The 15,991-nt window shown below is 37.4% G+C and overlaps 1 protein-coding gene and 1 long non-coding RNA gene across 2 annotated transcripts in view; one reads left to right on the top strand and one right to left on the bottom strand.

Moving 5' to 3' along the window:
* Window positions 1–12,890, top strand: part of LOC142600420 (uncharacterized) — a 51,126-nt gene extending 38,236 nt beyond the window's left edge. The window contains exon 3 of the long non-coding RNA XR_012833891.1: window positions 12,806–12,890. This is a non-coding gene — a long non-coding RNA (uncharacterized LOC142600420). The remainder of the gene's footprint in view (window positions 1–12,805) is intronic.
* Window positions 1–15,991, bottom strand: part of LOC104633111 (dynein axonemal heavy chain 5) — a 169,455-nt gene that overhangs the window by 46,527 nt on the left and 106,937 nt on the right. The window contains exons 60-66 of the mRNA XM_075744633.1: window positions 15,321–15,539; window positions 12,479–12,655; window positions 7,694–7,888; window positions 4,677–4,832; window positions 4,225–4,407; window positions 814–984; window positions 13–391 (exon numbers count right to left, since the gene is read on the bottom strand). Coding sequence (XP_075600748.1) covers window positions 13–391; window positions 814–984; window positions 4,225–4,407; window positions 4,677–4,832; window positions 7,694–7,888; window positions 12,479–12,655; window positions 15,321–15,539 — 1,480 coding nt within the window. The remainder of the gene's footprint in view (window positions 1–12; window positions 392–813; window positions 985–4,224; window positions 4,408–4,676; window positions 4,833–7,693; window positions 7,889–12,478; window positions 12,656–15,320; window positions 15,540–15,991) is intronic.

Here is a 15,991-nt window from a genome sequence, read left to right as displayed (position 1 = left end):
TAGAGAAATTACCTTTAATCAGTGTCTCAAACTCAGTGTGTGAAATTTTCTTGGCCTGCAAGTCAATCTTCAGTGCCAGAAGCAATGTAAACAGGAATCTGTGGTTTTCATACAGCCCTCGAACTGTGTACTTGAAGACTTCATAGGTGAGATGCTCAATTACATATACTACCCTTTTTGCTGTGATCTGAGATTTCTGAGACCTTTCCACTGATAGGTCAAAAATGCCAAGGAACTGCCGTAACGATGTTTGGTACATGACATTAACCAAGCTCATTTCCACAATTAGGAAATAAAGGATGCTACCACGACCAGCAACAGGACGATACTCTTCACGTGCAGTATTGATTTTCACCTCTGTCTCCGCTGCTATGTTTAATTTTTCACTGACCTTAAAATTAATGGAAAAGACTGTGAAGATTAAGTCACGTCACTTGTGATTTATATTGCGCAAGCAAAAAGAAAAGGTCTTGATTAAGATCACAATGGTATTTTTAGTCAAGCTTTGCTTCCCTCTGTCAGTGTTTCAACCCAGACATTGTATCTTCATGTGTTCAATCACCAAGCACATTGGGATTTGATTCAAACTTACACCTGCAAAGTATGCCTGGAATATAAAGCAGTATCCAGGTAATAGTTTAATTTTGCAACACTTTATGAAGACAAAATAATAGCTTTCTACCATTGATTTGTTAAGAAGTCAGATGTTACACAGTGGCTCTGAATGGAAAAAAAATACAGAAAAAAAATCTGTGTACAAATAATCTTTAAATTACTATTACAAAATGTATCTGCAATGCATTCAAAATTCACCTCTTCTGCTGTCGTTTTAGTGATTCTTAGGACTTCTATCAGAGACTCATCTTCAACCAAAGAACCCTCTGTACTTGTTAAACGTAAGAGTAGATTATCTTCAAGTTCCTGCATTTTCCTCTTGTTAGATGTCACTTCTTCCATCAGTTTGACTCTTTCTGCCTCCAGTTCCTGTATTCAGAAATTTTCATTAGACTATTTAAGATTAATTCAAAGAAAGATTCCTTATAATGACACAAACCCCATGTGACTTCATAATAGACTGGAGGCTTTGCTGTTTTTTCTATAAAATACAGAAATATTATATACTAAAGAAATGTATATGTATACTGCATTTATTTGATTAATGCAGCATACTGTGGAGAAAAAACACATCAGAATTACCAGGAGAAGCTTCCTCATAGTAAGATGCACAAAGCACTAAAGCTAGTTTCCAACGGCAAGTGAAAAAAGCCACATTACGTTAAGTACTTAAAATCAAATCACACAAAGGACTGAAAGATGCATTGTATAGATGGATTGTACGTTGTTAGGGAAGTTGACTGGATGACCATTTCCATTTCTAATTTCTATGATTCTGTGATTTTGCAAGATACATTCCTCTACTGCTTATAAAACAGGAAATGTTACAATTATCAGCTATGTCATATGGAATTTTTATGCTATTTCTACAGGACAGACAATGGCAAGGGAACAATGAGAGACAAGTCAACACAATGCCAAGTGAAATGAGGGATCTATACTGCACACTCCAACACAGCTCAGGGATAGCCTTGCTGGCTACCTTTATTTAATCAAGTCAACCTTCCTGTAAGAAAAGGGTAGTTAATAATACCAGTCTACCCGCATGTGTGGCTTCAGTTTATTTTCATTGTTGTCAACATGCCAAGTTAGAGATAAAGGAGATGTACAGAGTTATGCAGTACAGGAGAGGCTCTCCTGTATTTCAAAGAAGAAGTGACAAATTTCTTTACTCTCACAAACTACTTATCTGGAAACCTGTTTGTAATATATTATAGGGCTATAGAATAGCTCTGTGGAAGCTACAAATAACTGTATCCCAAAACAGGAGAATGACTTAAGCATCAGTCATTCAGCTTCAAATTTTCTGCATTTTCTCCTCTTTCTTTACCATTAATGCAAAAAAGATTAGAATTACACAAAAGGAGTAGTTCTGCAGAACACTCAGACATGCATTTAAGTACATGCTTAACTTCTAGTTAAGGACATGCTTAGTTTAAGAACAGGCACCTCATCCATTCTATTTGTAAGCCTGTAAAGAATAGCTTTCATAAAATTAGCAAATATACCTGATGCCAGGCTTTTGTTTGCAAGAGTATTCACAACTGCTTTTGTAACATAAAAGATAGCTGTTCTGAACACAAATAGTGGCAGCAACTTTATTATCAAAGTACAAAAAGATGCTGATAATAATTTTTTTTCATATAGTTACAGGAGCAATCTTTAAGGCTGGAAAGAATAAACACTTCTTTGATCATATATTCCATTGATCACTATAGCAATCTTTAAGAATGTCTTCGTTCCTTTAATCTATTACTTTAGCTCAGTGATCATAAACTTATTTGTAATAGAAAACCTGTTCTTCAGATTCTCTGTTCATGCTCTGTCTTTGAACAAAATTTATCAGAGCTCCATTGGCTCTGGCTGCCTACACCAGGACATCTGTCTCATATTGAGACAGAAGAGACAGAACCACCATGATTTCTTCATATCTGCTAAAGGGAAGAAGTTTAATAAATGTTTTTCACCTGCAACCATGTCCCTGTGCAGCAAGTAGTGCTGACACCAGCTATCCTTGCAGCTCTCTTCAGCTGATATACAGCACTGGATGAATATCTTTCAGTGACTATATTTTTGACCCAAAATTCAGTCTAGGTATTGCTACATACACTCAATATGAATTTTCTCATAGTTTCGTCCAGGAAAAAACCCACAGAGCGAGAGTATCTCTGTGTAAGGAGATGCATTTTATATGTAGGTCATGAGAAACAAATTTCACTTCTATCTTGATTTAAACCTCTGTCTCCCATCAGAGCTAAGTTAGTCAGGATAGTCCTAGCCACTCCTACTAATGCTGTTCAATTTTGCTTACATAAACATACATCTACTGGGGTAAAGATTAAAAGTTTTGCATCCTAGCATTTGTGCCACCCTACTAATGGGTAACTTTTCCTCAGTACCTGCTGTTGTAGTTTTTCCATTTTTCGTGGAACAATTCACAGGAAGTTTGGGCATAACAATAACTTTCTAGCCTCTGGTTGTGACTGTCAGACTGAAGGAAGGACACTTAGATTCCAGTCCTTTCTTCAGCAAATGCTCATTTGAGCAAAGTGGAAAGGTGTTGGCCAGAGAAAGTGACAGCACCACTAAAGCACACTTGTTAGAACATGCTTTGGGAAGTCGAAGAAGGAGGAATGATTTCCCTTAGGTGAGGAACTTCTCTCACATGAGCAAGCCTATCTGAGTTAGTTACTGAAAGCAGCAGCTCTGCTAATCTAAACCTTAATTTTTGTTACTTTTCTCACAAAAACACAATTATGAAATGTTCCCTTTGAAATAAATAAGTCATTCAATTTGGTGTGAAATACAACTTCTGTGCTTTTACTTTAATGAGAAGGGAAGAAAATATTTCATCTTAGTGTAATTGGACCATAACATTAATGTATTTATTGGTATGAGTGCCACAGTAAAAAACTCACCTTTGTCCCCAATGCCTGTGATGAATTGACTCCTAATTTTTTGGATAACTAGGCTGTTAAATTATATCACACAAAAAGAATTAGGAATGATCTAGGAATTAAATTATTGTAGATGATGTCTCAGATTTGATATTATGAAATAAAACTCCTGAAAAACACCTGAGAAAGGATTTTCTTCCTTATATTTGCTTACACATAATCAATGGAAATTTTAGTAAGAACAGATTCAACTCAGTCTTCAGGGCTCCTTAGAAATCTCATATCTCCATGCACACTAGAGCCTGGCTGGCAAAAGTAGTTCGAGTTCATAAGCATTTTTTCATGTAATTCAAATTAAGTTTAAAAAGCAATTCAGAAATAAAAAAGGTTTCTGACTGAACAAGGAGCCTTTACTATATATGAAGGAATAAAGATGCTTTATGTATGTCATGTATATGCCTGTGATGTATTTTTAATGAATAATTTTCTTTCTTCTCTTTCCAAGGCCAGATCTTAAAATAAATGTTTAGGTCCCTCCATTCAATTAAAAACCAGCTCCACATTGTCTTTCAGCAAATACACAAAGCCCTAAACTTTCATTCACATTTTGGTTCTTGCATTTGATTTCAACCAAGACATTGAATATATCCACTCATGGCGCAGATATTGAACAAACGTTCCATCTATACAAATATTGCAAGTTACTAGATACCTGTTTTTCTGTGAGGATGACACGGCCAAGGAGCTGATCTTCCAGCCCTTTCATAGTAACAGTAAAGTCAATCACAGTTGTTCTTGCACTGATTTCTGGAGTATAGGCAGGATTAGCCAATTTTGTTGTCATATAAAGGGTAAACCCCTTCATCAGATCTACCTCCTTATCACCTAGTTTCACCTGAAAATAAAACATATTATTCAATTTTCAAAAGCTGAATTCCGATAAACAGTTATTTTATCCAGTGAAAAATAGATGAAATCTTTTTTTACATATTCATTTGCACTTTTAAAACTTTCTGATCAAGGGGTAAAAAAAATCCAACCCCATGAGTTCACTACTCATCTTTCTCAGCGTTGCAAAGGGATGAATCTTGGCAGTATCCAGACTACCAGATACCCAGCATCTGTCCTATTGTTTTCTAATTTCACGTTTACGATTCATCTTACTTTGTGTGCTGAACCAGATTTTATGAAATTTTTTTCCAAGATGTTATCTAGAGCAGGATCAAGTTCCTCTCCAACATCTTCAATTAACAAAGGTCGGCCAAGGGACAGGCAGTCTTCTATATGATTTCTGAAGAACTTGTGGTTCATAGTTGTAACCTAGGAAGATTGGTTCACAATATAGCATGCATTTGCAAACACACAGAAAACAGTATAAAATCTATTGCAGCTTTCAAAAATTGTACTTATCCTGGGATATCTACACATGATTATATTTTAGGGACCAACACGCACCTCTGCTGAAATGAATAGAAGTTTTGTTTTAAGCTTAACAGAACACACTTCTTTATTGTTATCTATTTATTTACTTATCTACATATATATCTAATCAGTGTAGTATCTCAGTACCTTTTAAATATTAATGGATTTATGCCCAGAACACTAATGTGAGGCAGGGAAGTATTTATAGTGTTACATAGGAGGCCTGGTCTCACATCAGATGTTGAAGTTCCAATTCAATTCCCATTTCACAACATATAGTCTTAAAATTTCTAAAAATTACATGGACTTCTTTTCATTTATTTAAATTTAATAAACTTAACACAAGCCTTTGAGATGATAATTGAATAGCCTTTCCAGGCATCTGTTAAGCCACAGGTTTGGGGTGGGTTTTTTACCAGAAAAAACCCTAGGATAGGCAAGTTTTTAAAATAAATCGTTGTCTTGCAGGCTGTGCTCTTTGAAAAAGGTATAATTAAAACATCTAGAGGAATGTTACACAACCTTAAAACAGTATATTATTTAAAAATTAATACTATGTTCCACCACTCTGCACTTTTAGCTTTGTTATAATGTAAGTATATATGCAGCCACCAAAACGGCATGTTGCTTACATTTTTAGCCTACATAAAACCGAGGGATGAAGTGTCTTACTGGCCAACAATAAAACCCTAACAAGACTGTAGGAAATTACAATATCCCAGATGTAAAGGCATAATCTAAACACTTGGGTATTTAGAGTCTTGACATAACTCTGTTCTTCCTGGACTTCACAGGGGTAGAACTCAGATTCTTCTAATATAGGTGAAATCTGAGCCAGGATGTCTAAAAGCCCATAACTGACTGAATTTTCATCAGGAAAGCTTCCTCTGCATTTAGAGGCCGCAACTGTGTGTATTCAAAGTTTTGAGAGTACCGTAGTTGAGCCATGTCAGGATTCACAAATTTCATAGGCTGGATATTCACACAAGGCAAGCCTGGTAGACATTTTTCTCTGGCTCATCAGTCAAATGTCATCATCACTTATAGTGTATGGATAGCAGAGAAAGAGGAAACAGGATTTTAATCTACATCTCCCAGTCTCTGCTTTGGTGAGTATGTGATATAAGATCCTTAGGCAATTACTGGAGCAGGGAATACCACCTGCGTGTTTGCAGTCCCTTTCCATAGGCTGCATGCCAACACATGGCAAGAGCAGCCACCTGGAGGGTGGGCAATACAGACTCAGTGCCAATTAAAGGAGGGAACTGAAGTTGCTACTTGGAGGACACTTTAAAATTATTGGGGAAAAGGCTACAGCATGGCAGAAAGAGTTAGTGTAGGTCCCTAACTGAAGGAGACTCACTGTTCCTGAGCTCAGCTTGGCAGCTCTCTGAAATCCTGAGTAGGAGATACCAGTCTCAAAGAGACTGAAATATGAGATGCATCTTTCTCTCTGTTGTTTCCTGTTGGTTACTCACACTGGCATTTCTTGATCCAATTTTGGGGGGGTCAAAGTAAGATCTGATGTAATTTAGAGGAAGTCATGTTATTTACTGTTAAGACAGTAGATTTCACACAGTCACAAAATGCCTAAATTCTTCTGTGAATATAACTCATGTTTTAGGAGAGCTTTTCATCCTATTTTTAATAAAGGCATCAATTTTTTCCAAGATCTGTGAATGTTCTACTTTACTTTCCTGTCTCTTCTCAGTCAATACTTCCTGTTTCTAGCTATGTTTCTACACCAATTTTTGAGAATGTTCAACTTACCAGACACTGGATTTGGTGTGGGATTGAATGTTGGGCCTTTCTTAACAGTGCTAGGAAATACAGATCTAGGTCAAGCTCCAGGAGGTTAAGGATGTCATCAGCTCTCTGGATGTCACCATCCTTACCTTCATTCTCAATTTCTTTTTTCTCATCCGTCACTCTCATTTTGAGTGAAGATAGTATACCATGGTATTCATATGATAATCTACAGTTGTAGGATAGCCTTGATTTATTAATAATTAACTCTTTAGTATCATGCTTGATCTGGCCTGAAAATATATCATGTGTTCAGATCTTTATCACAACTCATCCTTATTGGTGTAACAAAGCATGGAGGGTAAGCTGATTAGAAGGAGAAAAAAAAAAAAGAAAATTTTGAATTAAATAGAAGACCCAGGTCCCAAAAAGGATGCACTGCTTGACAGAAAGTGAGAAGGGTGGATAAATTAAGCAATAAATAATTTTATCTCATGCATTTAATTGTTAAGATGCAGCCTAAATTTGGGCTTTGTGTTTGATATGCCTCAAAGATCACTAGATTTCCATACTACCTCAGGCCACTAGCTTTTTCCAGTTCCTCCCTTTTTCTTTTCCCTATTTTTCTCTTAAAATGCTTACCCTAAAATGTTATTGCCATGCAGCAGCAACTGACTGATCCTGTCTGGTCTTAATTCTGCAAGTAATTTACTTCCTTCTATGTTTCTCTTTCTCTGTGACAAGTAATTAAAAGATTCATCATATACATGGCATAACACAAAATTTGAATTTGCTCTTGAAAATATCTTTCTAGGAGATAACAAAGCAGTACAAGCTATTTCACCCTGACACAGATAGGTCACAGATTTTGCATCAATTTTGTTTTAACTGTACACCATAAACACCAGATTTAATTTACACATGGCCAAAGTATGAAGACAGAAAAAATAGTTTGCTTTGCTAACTATGATGTTAAATGACACACATAAAAAAATATTAAATGAACTATTTACCTGGAGTCCATTATTCTTTTCCTTATTTTTAATCCAGCTCTTTCCTTGACCTTGTGGATCAATCAGCAAAGGATATCTAGATGCTTTTGTGACAATGATGCCATTCTGAATTGAAAGGTCATCATTTGGAAGACCCTGGAGGTTCCATTCACCCACTGTGGCATTGTCAACAAGCATACCAGTAAGGTTCAGATCCTAATAGAAAATATGTAATTACAAAATTAGTACCAGTTGGAGGACTTATACTAAAATGTTTGATTGAAGGTTTTTCTTCTTATTCTGATCATAACGCATGATAGAATGTATTTGGTAGTTACTGTTTATTGTTTCCTTTCTTTAAAGTTCAGTGCCTAAATCATACAAGTGGGGCAATAATGATAGTGAATTCTATTGAGGCTTTGATGTCCATCAAAGAATGTCGGAGAAACTCTGAAGCCAGTTCAATATCTAATGACAAGCTGCTTTTGTTATTGGCTAACTCCTTTCTTATCAGCTCAAGAGGAAGGATCGTCAGTCACAAGAGCTTCCTCCTGCTGTAAAGTGCCCTCCAAGTATGCATATGAATACAAGATCATAGAATCATAGAATCATAGAACAGTTTGGGTTGGAAGGGACCTTAAAGATCATCTAGTTCCAAACCCCCCTGCTGCCATGGGCAGGAACACCCTCCACTAGACCATGTTACCCAAAGCCTCATCCAACCTGGTCTTAAACACTTCCAGGGATGGGGCATCCACAACCTCTCCGGGCAACCTGTTCCAGTGCCTCACCACTCTAACAGTAAAGAATTTCTTTCTAACATCTAATCTAAATCGACCCTCCTTCAGCTTGAACCCATTACCCCTTGTCCTGTCACTACACTCCCTGATAAACAGTCCCTCACCATCTTTCCTGTAGGTCCCCTTTAGATACTGATAAGCCGCAATTAGATCTCCCCGGAGCCTTCTTTTCTCCAGGCTGAACGATCCCAACTCTCTCAGCCTGTCCTCATAGGATGGCTTGTAGGACACTCAGAGGAGAAAGACAAGATGTGCTATGGATCAATTACCATGAACTATCATGGAAAGTTATTATTGCTATGGTCAGAACTCTTCCCAGCTCATATATTGTCCTAAAGTTTGATTTGCACACATTGACTAACCTGCTTTATTTTATTCACTATGAACAGTGACTGGCCTCTCAAGAATGTGTATGTGAAGGAAACAGTGCTTAAAATCACAAATCAAATTCTCCAAATTAGAAAAGTAGCTTAATGATGATGTGAGTTGAAAAAAGAATACAACTGAAGGGTTTTTTATTTGGTCCTTACTTTTTTCACTCAAGAATTCCTATTTGTAAGCTTTCTCTACAAACAACATGGTTTAAAAAAAAAAAAAAAAAGCCTGCAACTCCTGCAAAAATCACACAATTCAGCATCTGAAGCCTAAAGCAAAATTTCAAATACTGTGAGACTTCTGATATAATCATGAGACTTAGTGATACCAGTGATTGCAAGTCTGAAAAGCTTTTTCACTCCTTTGATTTTTTTACTACACTGATTATTGAAGAATCTGAATGAAGCAACACAAACCATTCTCAGAAGACAGAGATACTTTAAGAATCCAATTTCCATTTGTGAAAAAGACAGTAAAGTGTTCAAGAGCCAAAATTTTCAGCAATTGGAACTTAAAACCATATTTAGCTCCTTAGCCAGATGAGTGGGGTCTAAACTGCTTTGACTTTTTTCTTACTGCAACAGGAAGTATCAGTCACTCTGCAACTCTGAAACTTAGCTAATTTAAGTGCCTAACTACACTGATAGATAGCTAATTTTAAACAGCTCTCTTTAAATTGTTATGCCTAAATGACTCATACACCCACAGCCAGTTAGTCTCTGACAAAGTAAGGCAGATGTCAACCCATTTGCTTGAACTGCAAAGCTGCTTTCTTTCCTGTGGTGTGAAGTATCAAGAGAAGCCCATATGCTGTCTTTTGTGATTAATTCAATGGAAAAAATTAAAACTCTTTACCATACACTATCATTGAAATCATAATCCTGTCTTTAATGGCAACTAATGTCTAAACAGAATGATGCTTATGGATTGAAACTCATTAATTATGGCATTCTGTGTCTAACCTGTCTATATGAAAAAAAAAAAGAATAAAAAGCAACACAGAAACAATCAATAAGTATTCCTCAAATTTTGAAGGATGCAGCTGAGTAGTAATGTAGTCAGAACATCTTCATAGAGGCAGAATTTTAGTACTTTATGTCTTGCTTTCTAAGGACATTATACATGCAAGTTCTTACCCTTAAATGGTAAGAATCTTGACAAATATTCCCCAAGGTAAGTAGCTTTTAAGAACATTTGTACACTGAATTTGAGAAAGAGCCTCCCTGGGATGAATGTATGTAGGATAACTCCCATACCACACTGGTAAAGAATCTTGCCTGAGACTGCACTGCTGCTGGTACTTTATTAATAAATCCATCTGGCCTTTCATATTACTTATGATCAGGAGCTTTCAAAGAGCTGTGCTGGGCAAGTCAGAATCATTCATCATGTAAGGCATAGCATAAATTGGGCTGGGCTGTGAGGTTCACTCTGTCGGGTCAAGGTTAATCACTGTTAAGAGAAGCATTATGAACCACCTAACGTTAAAAAAAAAAATATTCACAATTTCTATGAGATGAACAGCATGACAAACCTCTCACGGCAAAGAGGTCTCCCTAATACAGGTTTTACATGTCAAATCCCCCAAGAACCTGAAAAGAAGATGCAGCAGGGATACTAATCTACCTTCAGCTGTTTCACAGTGGTACAACCACAGCTGTACACAGGTTGCTCACTTGCTCCCAACTTTGACAGCTGAGGACAGGAGCCATTTGGGGTTAATGCCTCCACTCCTGTACTGAGAGTGAGAAAGACTCCCTGAACTATTTCTCCAACCTTTACTGCTGGAGAAAACGTACGCAGGTATTCACAAAACCAAGTGGAAGGCAACATGGACAGATTACTCAGAAAGACAGTATTGATTATTACGGCCTAAATTCTGCCTTCAGCATGAATGTGTCTTCCAGGTGCAAGGAAGAATATTAGACAGACCTCCTAAAAGTCAGGGAATAGGAAGAAGGCTGCTGCTGGCCATGAGCAAAGCCTATGCAGCAGAACAGCTCCCAGGTCCAGCACTCCTGAGGCAGATAGTGGTAAAAGGAAAGAACAAGATTCATGTAAAGGAACCTGCCCTGTATCATAGTCCCAGCATGCAAGTTGCTCACTTTAATAAAGGTAGCATACGATGTGGCATGGAACTGAAGCTACATGATGGGACCGTAGCTCTACTGCATTTCAGGCCACCTCTGTACGCACAGACTTAGGCCAGTTGAGGAGAAGCTGTAACGTCAGACTCACTGAGAACAGCGTCACTGGTGACAAATGTACATGGATTTGAGAGCTTTGACTGGAATGAGCTCGAGTGGTGTAAACCAACCTTTACAAAATCCAGGTTTTGTTTAGCTTAATCATTTCAACAAGACACTTCAAATTAAACTAAATTAAATGGTGTGGGTAAGCAGCAGAGGATATGACAGGAGGGTATTAATTGATAATACATGAAGGTGGAGAGGTGATATTTCCTGGTTCAAAATGTGCAATGGTCTTATCTATAATTGAGTGTAAGAGTATTTTTATGTCAATCAAGAATTAATCAAGCTACACTAAGTATAAAACTGTGAAGCTTTAAAAAGTAAAAACTGTTTAGTTCCATTTTACAGATATTTTCTAGCAATTCTAGATGATTAAAATGTTGTACTTAAGTAATCCTAAATGAAAATAATAGATTTTTTTATTCCTAGATTAGTTTGTTGTGTTCAAAATTTAATATATTAAGAACAGTAGGTTAAAGAATTTATGATGTATTATGTCAGAAATACAAAATATATGAAAAGCCTTTCATTCAAATTTACCCTTTACATTCTAGATTTACAGTTCAGAGTGAAAAGTGGATATCTAGAGAGACAGCAGATTTTTAGTGGCAGCACATGAGACTGTAGGTGGTAAAAGTGGAAACAGGGTAAATCCTCCTGCGTCCCTGGAAGTTGGTTGGGGCATAACTCCCCTCCAACCCAGAAGCCACAGACCAACCTCCCCACCTCTTTACCATCCTCTGGGCTTAACTTGGGAGCTGCTGCTTCAAAGACACAGCAATACCAGTTGTGGGGTGGCATTCTCAACCACATATTCACAAGTTATTCATTGTAAGGGGATAACTTAAAATGTTGAGGGAGACAGTTACAACCCGTGTTTTCTTCAATATACATAGTTTTCACTTACAGTAAATGCTCGATGCAGCCAATTTGCTTGACTTTATGACTGAAATTATGGACACAACATGGCATTTGCAAAAAACCACCGATTTAGGGGGGGAAACTGTGACTACCTGATGGAACCCCTTAGGATAAGGTAAATCTATTTTAAGCTGGTAAATTTTACTTCGTTTCCCATATTATGCAACTTCCTCCCAGAGCAGCTGACCTCAGACAGCATGTCTCTCTCAGATTTTCCAGAGCAATGGCCTATATACCAATCTTGCAATGCATGACAGTATAAAGAGGATCTTAACCTGCATTCACAGATTTTTAGAAGGTCAGTTGTCAACTGTTCAGATTTTTTATTTATTAAAAATTTAATGGAATGGGACAGCCTGTAAATAATCTTCCGATCATACATTTTTTTGGAATGGAATGCTCTGAACATTATTCTCTGCAAGGCAAAAGTAAGGTCAGGATAGAGCATGAACACTTACATTACTATAAGGAATCTTGCTGTTGTCCATCTCTTTCTTCCACAATTGGAGCAGCAAGTTCCTGTACTCTTGATTGAAAGGTCCAGAGTAAGAGAGAAATCCAGTGGCCAGAAGAACATTCCCCACTAAATTAATAATTTGATTTTGAAAGTTTTTGCTGCTTGTTGTCCAACGAAGCTGTGTGTAAAATATTATAAAGAAGTTAGATTAGGCTGGCACAAAACTAACATAACTAACATGAAGATCTAAGTTAAGAATTTATCTTTTTCTGGTAAATAATTGTTCTTTGAACCAGGAGTATTTTTGGCTTTAAATCATTCTTTTCAGAAGTAGAAGTTTGCTTGGAAGAGATGGCAACCACCTGATCAAGTGGAGAAAAAACATCTTTGCCAACAAGCTGGCTAAACTGGTAAGAAGTGCTTTAAAGGAGGAACAAAGTGGGAGGCAGAGGATGACCAACAATCATGTGAGGAGGTGGAGGACCAGGTTGGCAGACAAAATATGTGGAGTGATATAAACAGTAGGGATCTTGTAATCAATAAAACAGGGCTAATGGAGGACCACTCCAAGCATATCCACATAATCAAAGAATTGCCTACCAGACAGAATGATGAGGATAGTTTTCATACTGTTTCATAGAATAGAATCATAGAATCATAGAATCGTTTGCTTGGAAGGGACCTTAAAGACCGTCTAGTTCCAACCCCCCTGCCATGGGCAGGGACACCCTCCACTAGACCACGCTGCCCAAAGCCCCATCCAACCTGGCCTGGAACACTTCCAGGGAGGGGGCATCCACAACTTCTCTGGGCAACCTCTTCCAGTGCCTCACTATCCTCATAGTGAAGAATTTCTTACTTACATCTAATCTAAATCTACACTGGGAAATTAGCATAGCTGGGCACCTCTCTGAAGTGCTTGTACACTAATGTGCATGGCATGGAGAACAAATGAGGAATTAGAAGTCTGCATGTGGTTGCAGAGTCATGATCTCATGGGGATCACAGAGACATGGTGGTAAGGCTTCTACAACTGGATTGCTGCAACAGGTGTATGCAGGCTGGAATGCACGGAGGTCTGCATCTGAGACTCTAGAGTAGACAATGAGCCACTTGGGAGCTTATTGGTTAGGATTAGAGGGCAGACCAAAACGGGTGATGCTGTGTGTGTCTGTTAGAGACAATGTGATCAGGAAGAAGTAGATGAAGTCTTTTTCAGACAATGGGAAGAAATCGTGCATTCACAGGCCCTGATCTACACAGGGAACTTTAACCACTCTGATATCTGCTGGAGGAACAACACAGCAAGACACAAACAATCCAGGAGTGCACTGACAAAAAATTCTTAGCACAGGTAACTGAGGATCTAATGAGGGAAGGAGGTTTCCTGAATCTCAGACTTGCAAACAAGAAATAACTGGTCAGGGACGTAAAGGTCAGGGGCAGCCTTGGCTGAGAGAATTGAGATTGTTTAGCCTTGCGAACAGACAGCTCAGGTGGAATTTAATCAATACGTACAAATACCTGACAGAAGGGTGTAAAGATGATGGTGCCAGGCTCTTTTCAGAAATACAAGAAATTCCCATTAAACATACAAAACCACTTTTTTACAGTGAGAATGGTCAAGGACTGGAATAGGTTGCCAAGAGAGGTTGAATAGTCTCCATCTTTGGAGCTATTCAAAACCCAACTGGAAAATGCATTGAGCAATCAGCTCTATTTGACCTTGCTTTGAGTGTGTGTGCAGGTGGGTTAGATGATCTCCAGAGGTCACTTCCAATTTCAATTATTCCATGATTCTGTGATTTTTGGAGTATTAGTTTTGAGTTTTATTTATTCCTTTCTCTCCAGATTTCTGTTTCCTTCCAATCACTCTGAATGCAATCTTGGTCAGGACCTACATGTTCTAAATTTAGAAAATACACATTTAACCCAGTGTGAGTTTTCCCAAGGCTCCAAGTGCCATGTAGTCTTTTAATTTTTTGTCTGAATTTTCAAAAGTAGAATGAAATAACAGCTCTTACGAGACCTCATAACACAAGGCTTCAGAAAACCCACAATAAGGCACTGCAATTTCCTATTTTGGTATTGCTCTTAAATTTGGAAATTCACTGAAAAATATGATAAACCATCTAACATTTTTTACTGATGTATTTTGAAGTATAGCTATGCAAACAAATGCTGAAGTCCTGGCTGCACAAGACACAATGATTGAAGTCAAAGCTTTCAGCAGTTTTGACTCTGTGTGAAATCAACCAAGGAATTATCAAAGCAAATAATGAGAAAAAAAGACTATCCTGCTTCCTCTGGAAACCTGCAGGCTGAAGCTGCATAGGAAAGGTAAATTTCAAGCTCATTGCAGAGGATAACGATTAGCCCATAATTCTGTAAAAGGTTCCAGTAGAAATCTGAACTTCAAATATATTTCAGGAAATTAGTCAAGCTTCAAATTCCTATTCTTGTACACTTGGTGAGAAAAAGAGAGTAATCCTTCTTATAAATATTTTAGGCCAATTATTTAGGTTAAGCCTAATTCCTCTTCTTACTAAAGCTAAAAGGAATTTGGCTCCTTGGCTTTAAATCTGAACTTTATCCCAATACGAGCCATATGACATGACATAAATCTTCATACAGAAGAATTAAGTTAACACAAGAAATTGTTTTACTGTGTTAGATACATTAACTTCAAGCAAAAAACATACATATGACTAAAATAAAGCGTCATATGACATCAAGATGTCACCGTGCCTTGAATTTCTTGAGCACTACTAATGATCATTACAGAGTATTCTCAAAACTGAGCACCTACTCTGTGCTAGAAACCTACTCGTATGTGCTTGTACCTTTTCTCCACCTAATCCTTCAATCAGAGCTGTAGCATTGTTCATCTTCCTTCTGCATGCCTCAGCATCATCAAGTAAGGCCTGCTTCTCTTTCATAGCAGTATCATACATGGCTTGTACTTGATCCAGTTCCATTTGTTTCTCATCCAGCTGAATTTGTGCATTATTCAATTCTGTTTGGGCAGCTGCAAGTCTTCCTTCTTGCAAGGCTAAATTTGCCTACAAACATTTAAAAGTAAAGAGTAGTTAATACCTGTTATTTGGCAAGAACAAATGACATTCATTTAATGGCGCGTATTGTACTGCATTGGGTACTTTTAAAAATAATACATATTGAAGAGGACAGCAGGTTTTTTCCTTTTTTACTTTTCAATCTACAATGGGAACACAGGCATAACATTAAAAGTATTCAATGCAATCTTCAAATGCTTTAATAATATCTTCAGAATGATCTATTGATCACACAATGATCCATGACTTGAAATCACAATACACTTGAAATAGCTGTATAGTAGATATATGAGGCCACTCAAATTTTTCTGTAATATATACTCAGTGCAAAAGAAAATTAAGATTGTCCTCATGGATTATAAAACAATAATGATAATGGAAACTACTTTTCTCCTCTCTTTCCCCATCAATTACTTCTACAATCAAAATATAGCAAACAC

This window comes from Balearica regulorum, chromosome 2 (genome assembly GCF_011004875.1).
Source record: "Balearica regulorum gibbericeps isolate bBalReg1 chromosome 2, bBalReg1.pri, whole genome shotgun sequence".
Taxonomy (NCBI): Eukaryota; Metazoa; Chordata; class Aves; order Gruiformes; family Gruidae; genus Balearica; species Balearica regulorum.
The sequence above is the reverse complement of the archived record's forward strand: the minus strand, read 5'-3'. Positions and strand labels throughout refer to the sequence as shown.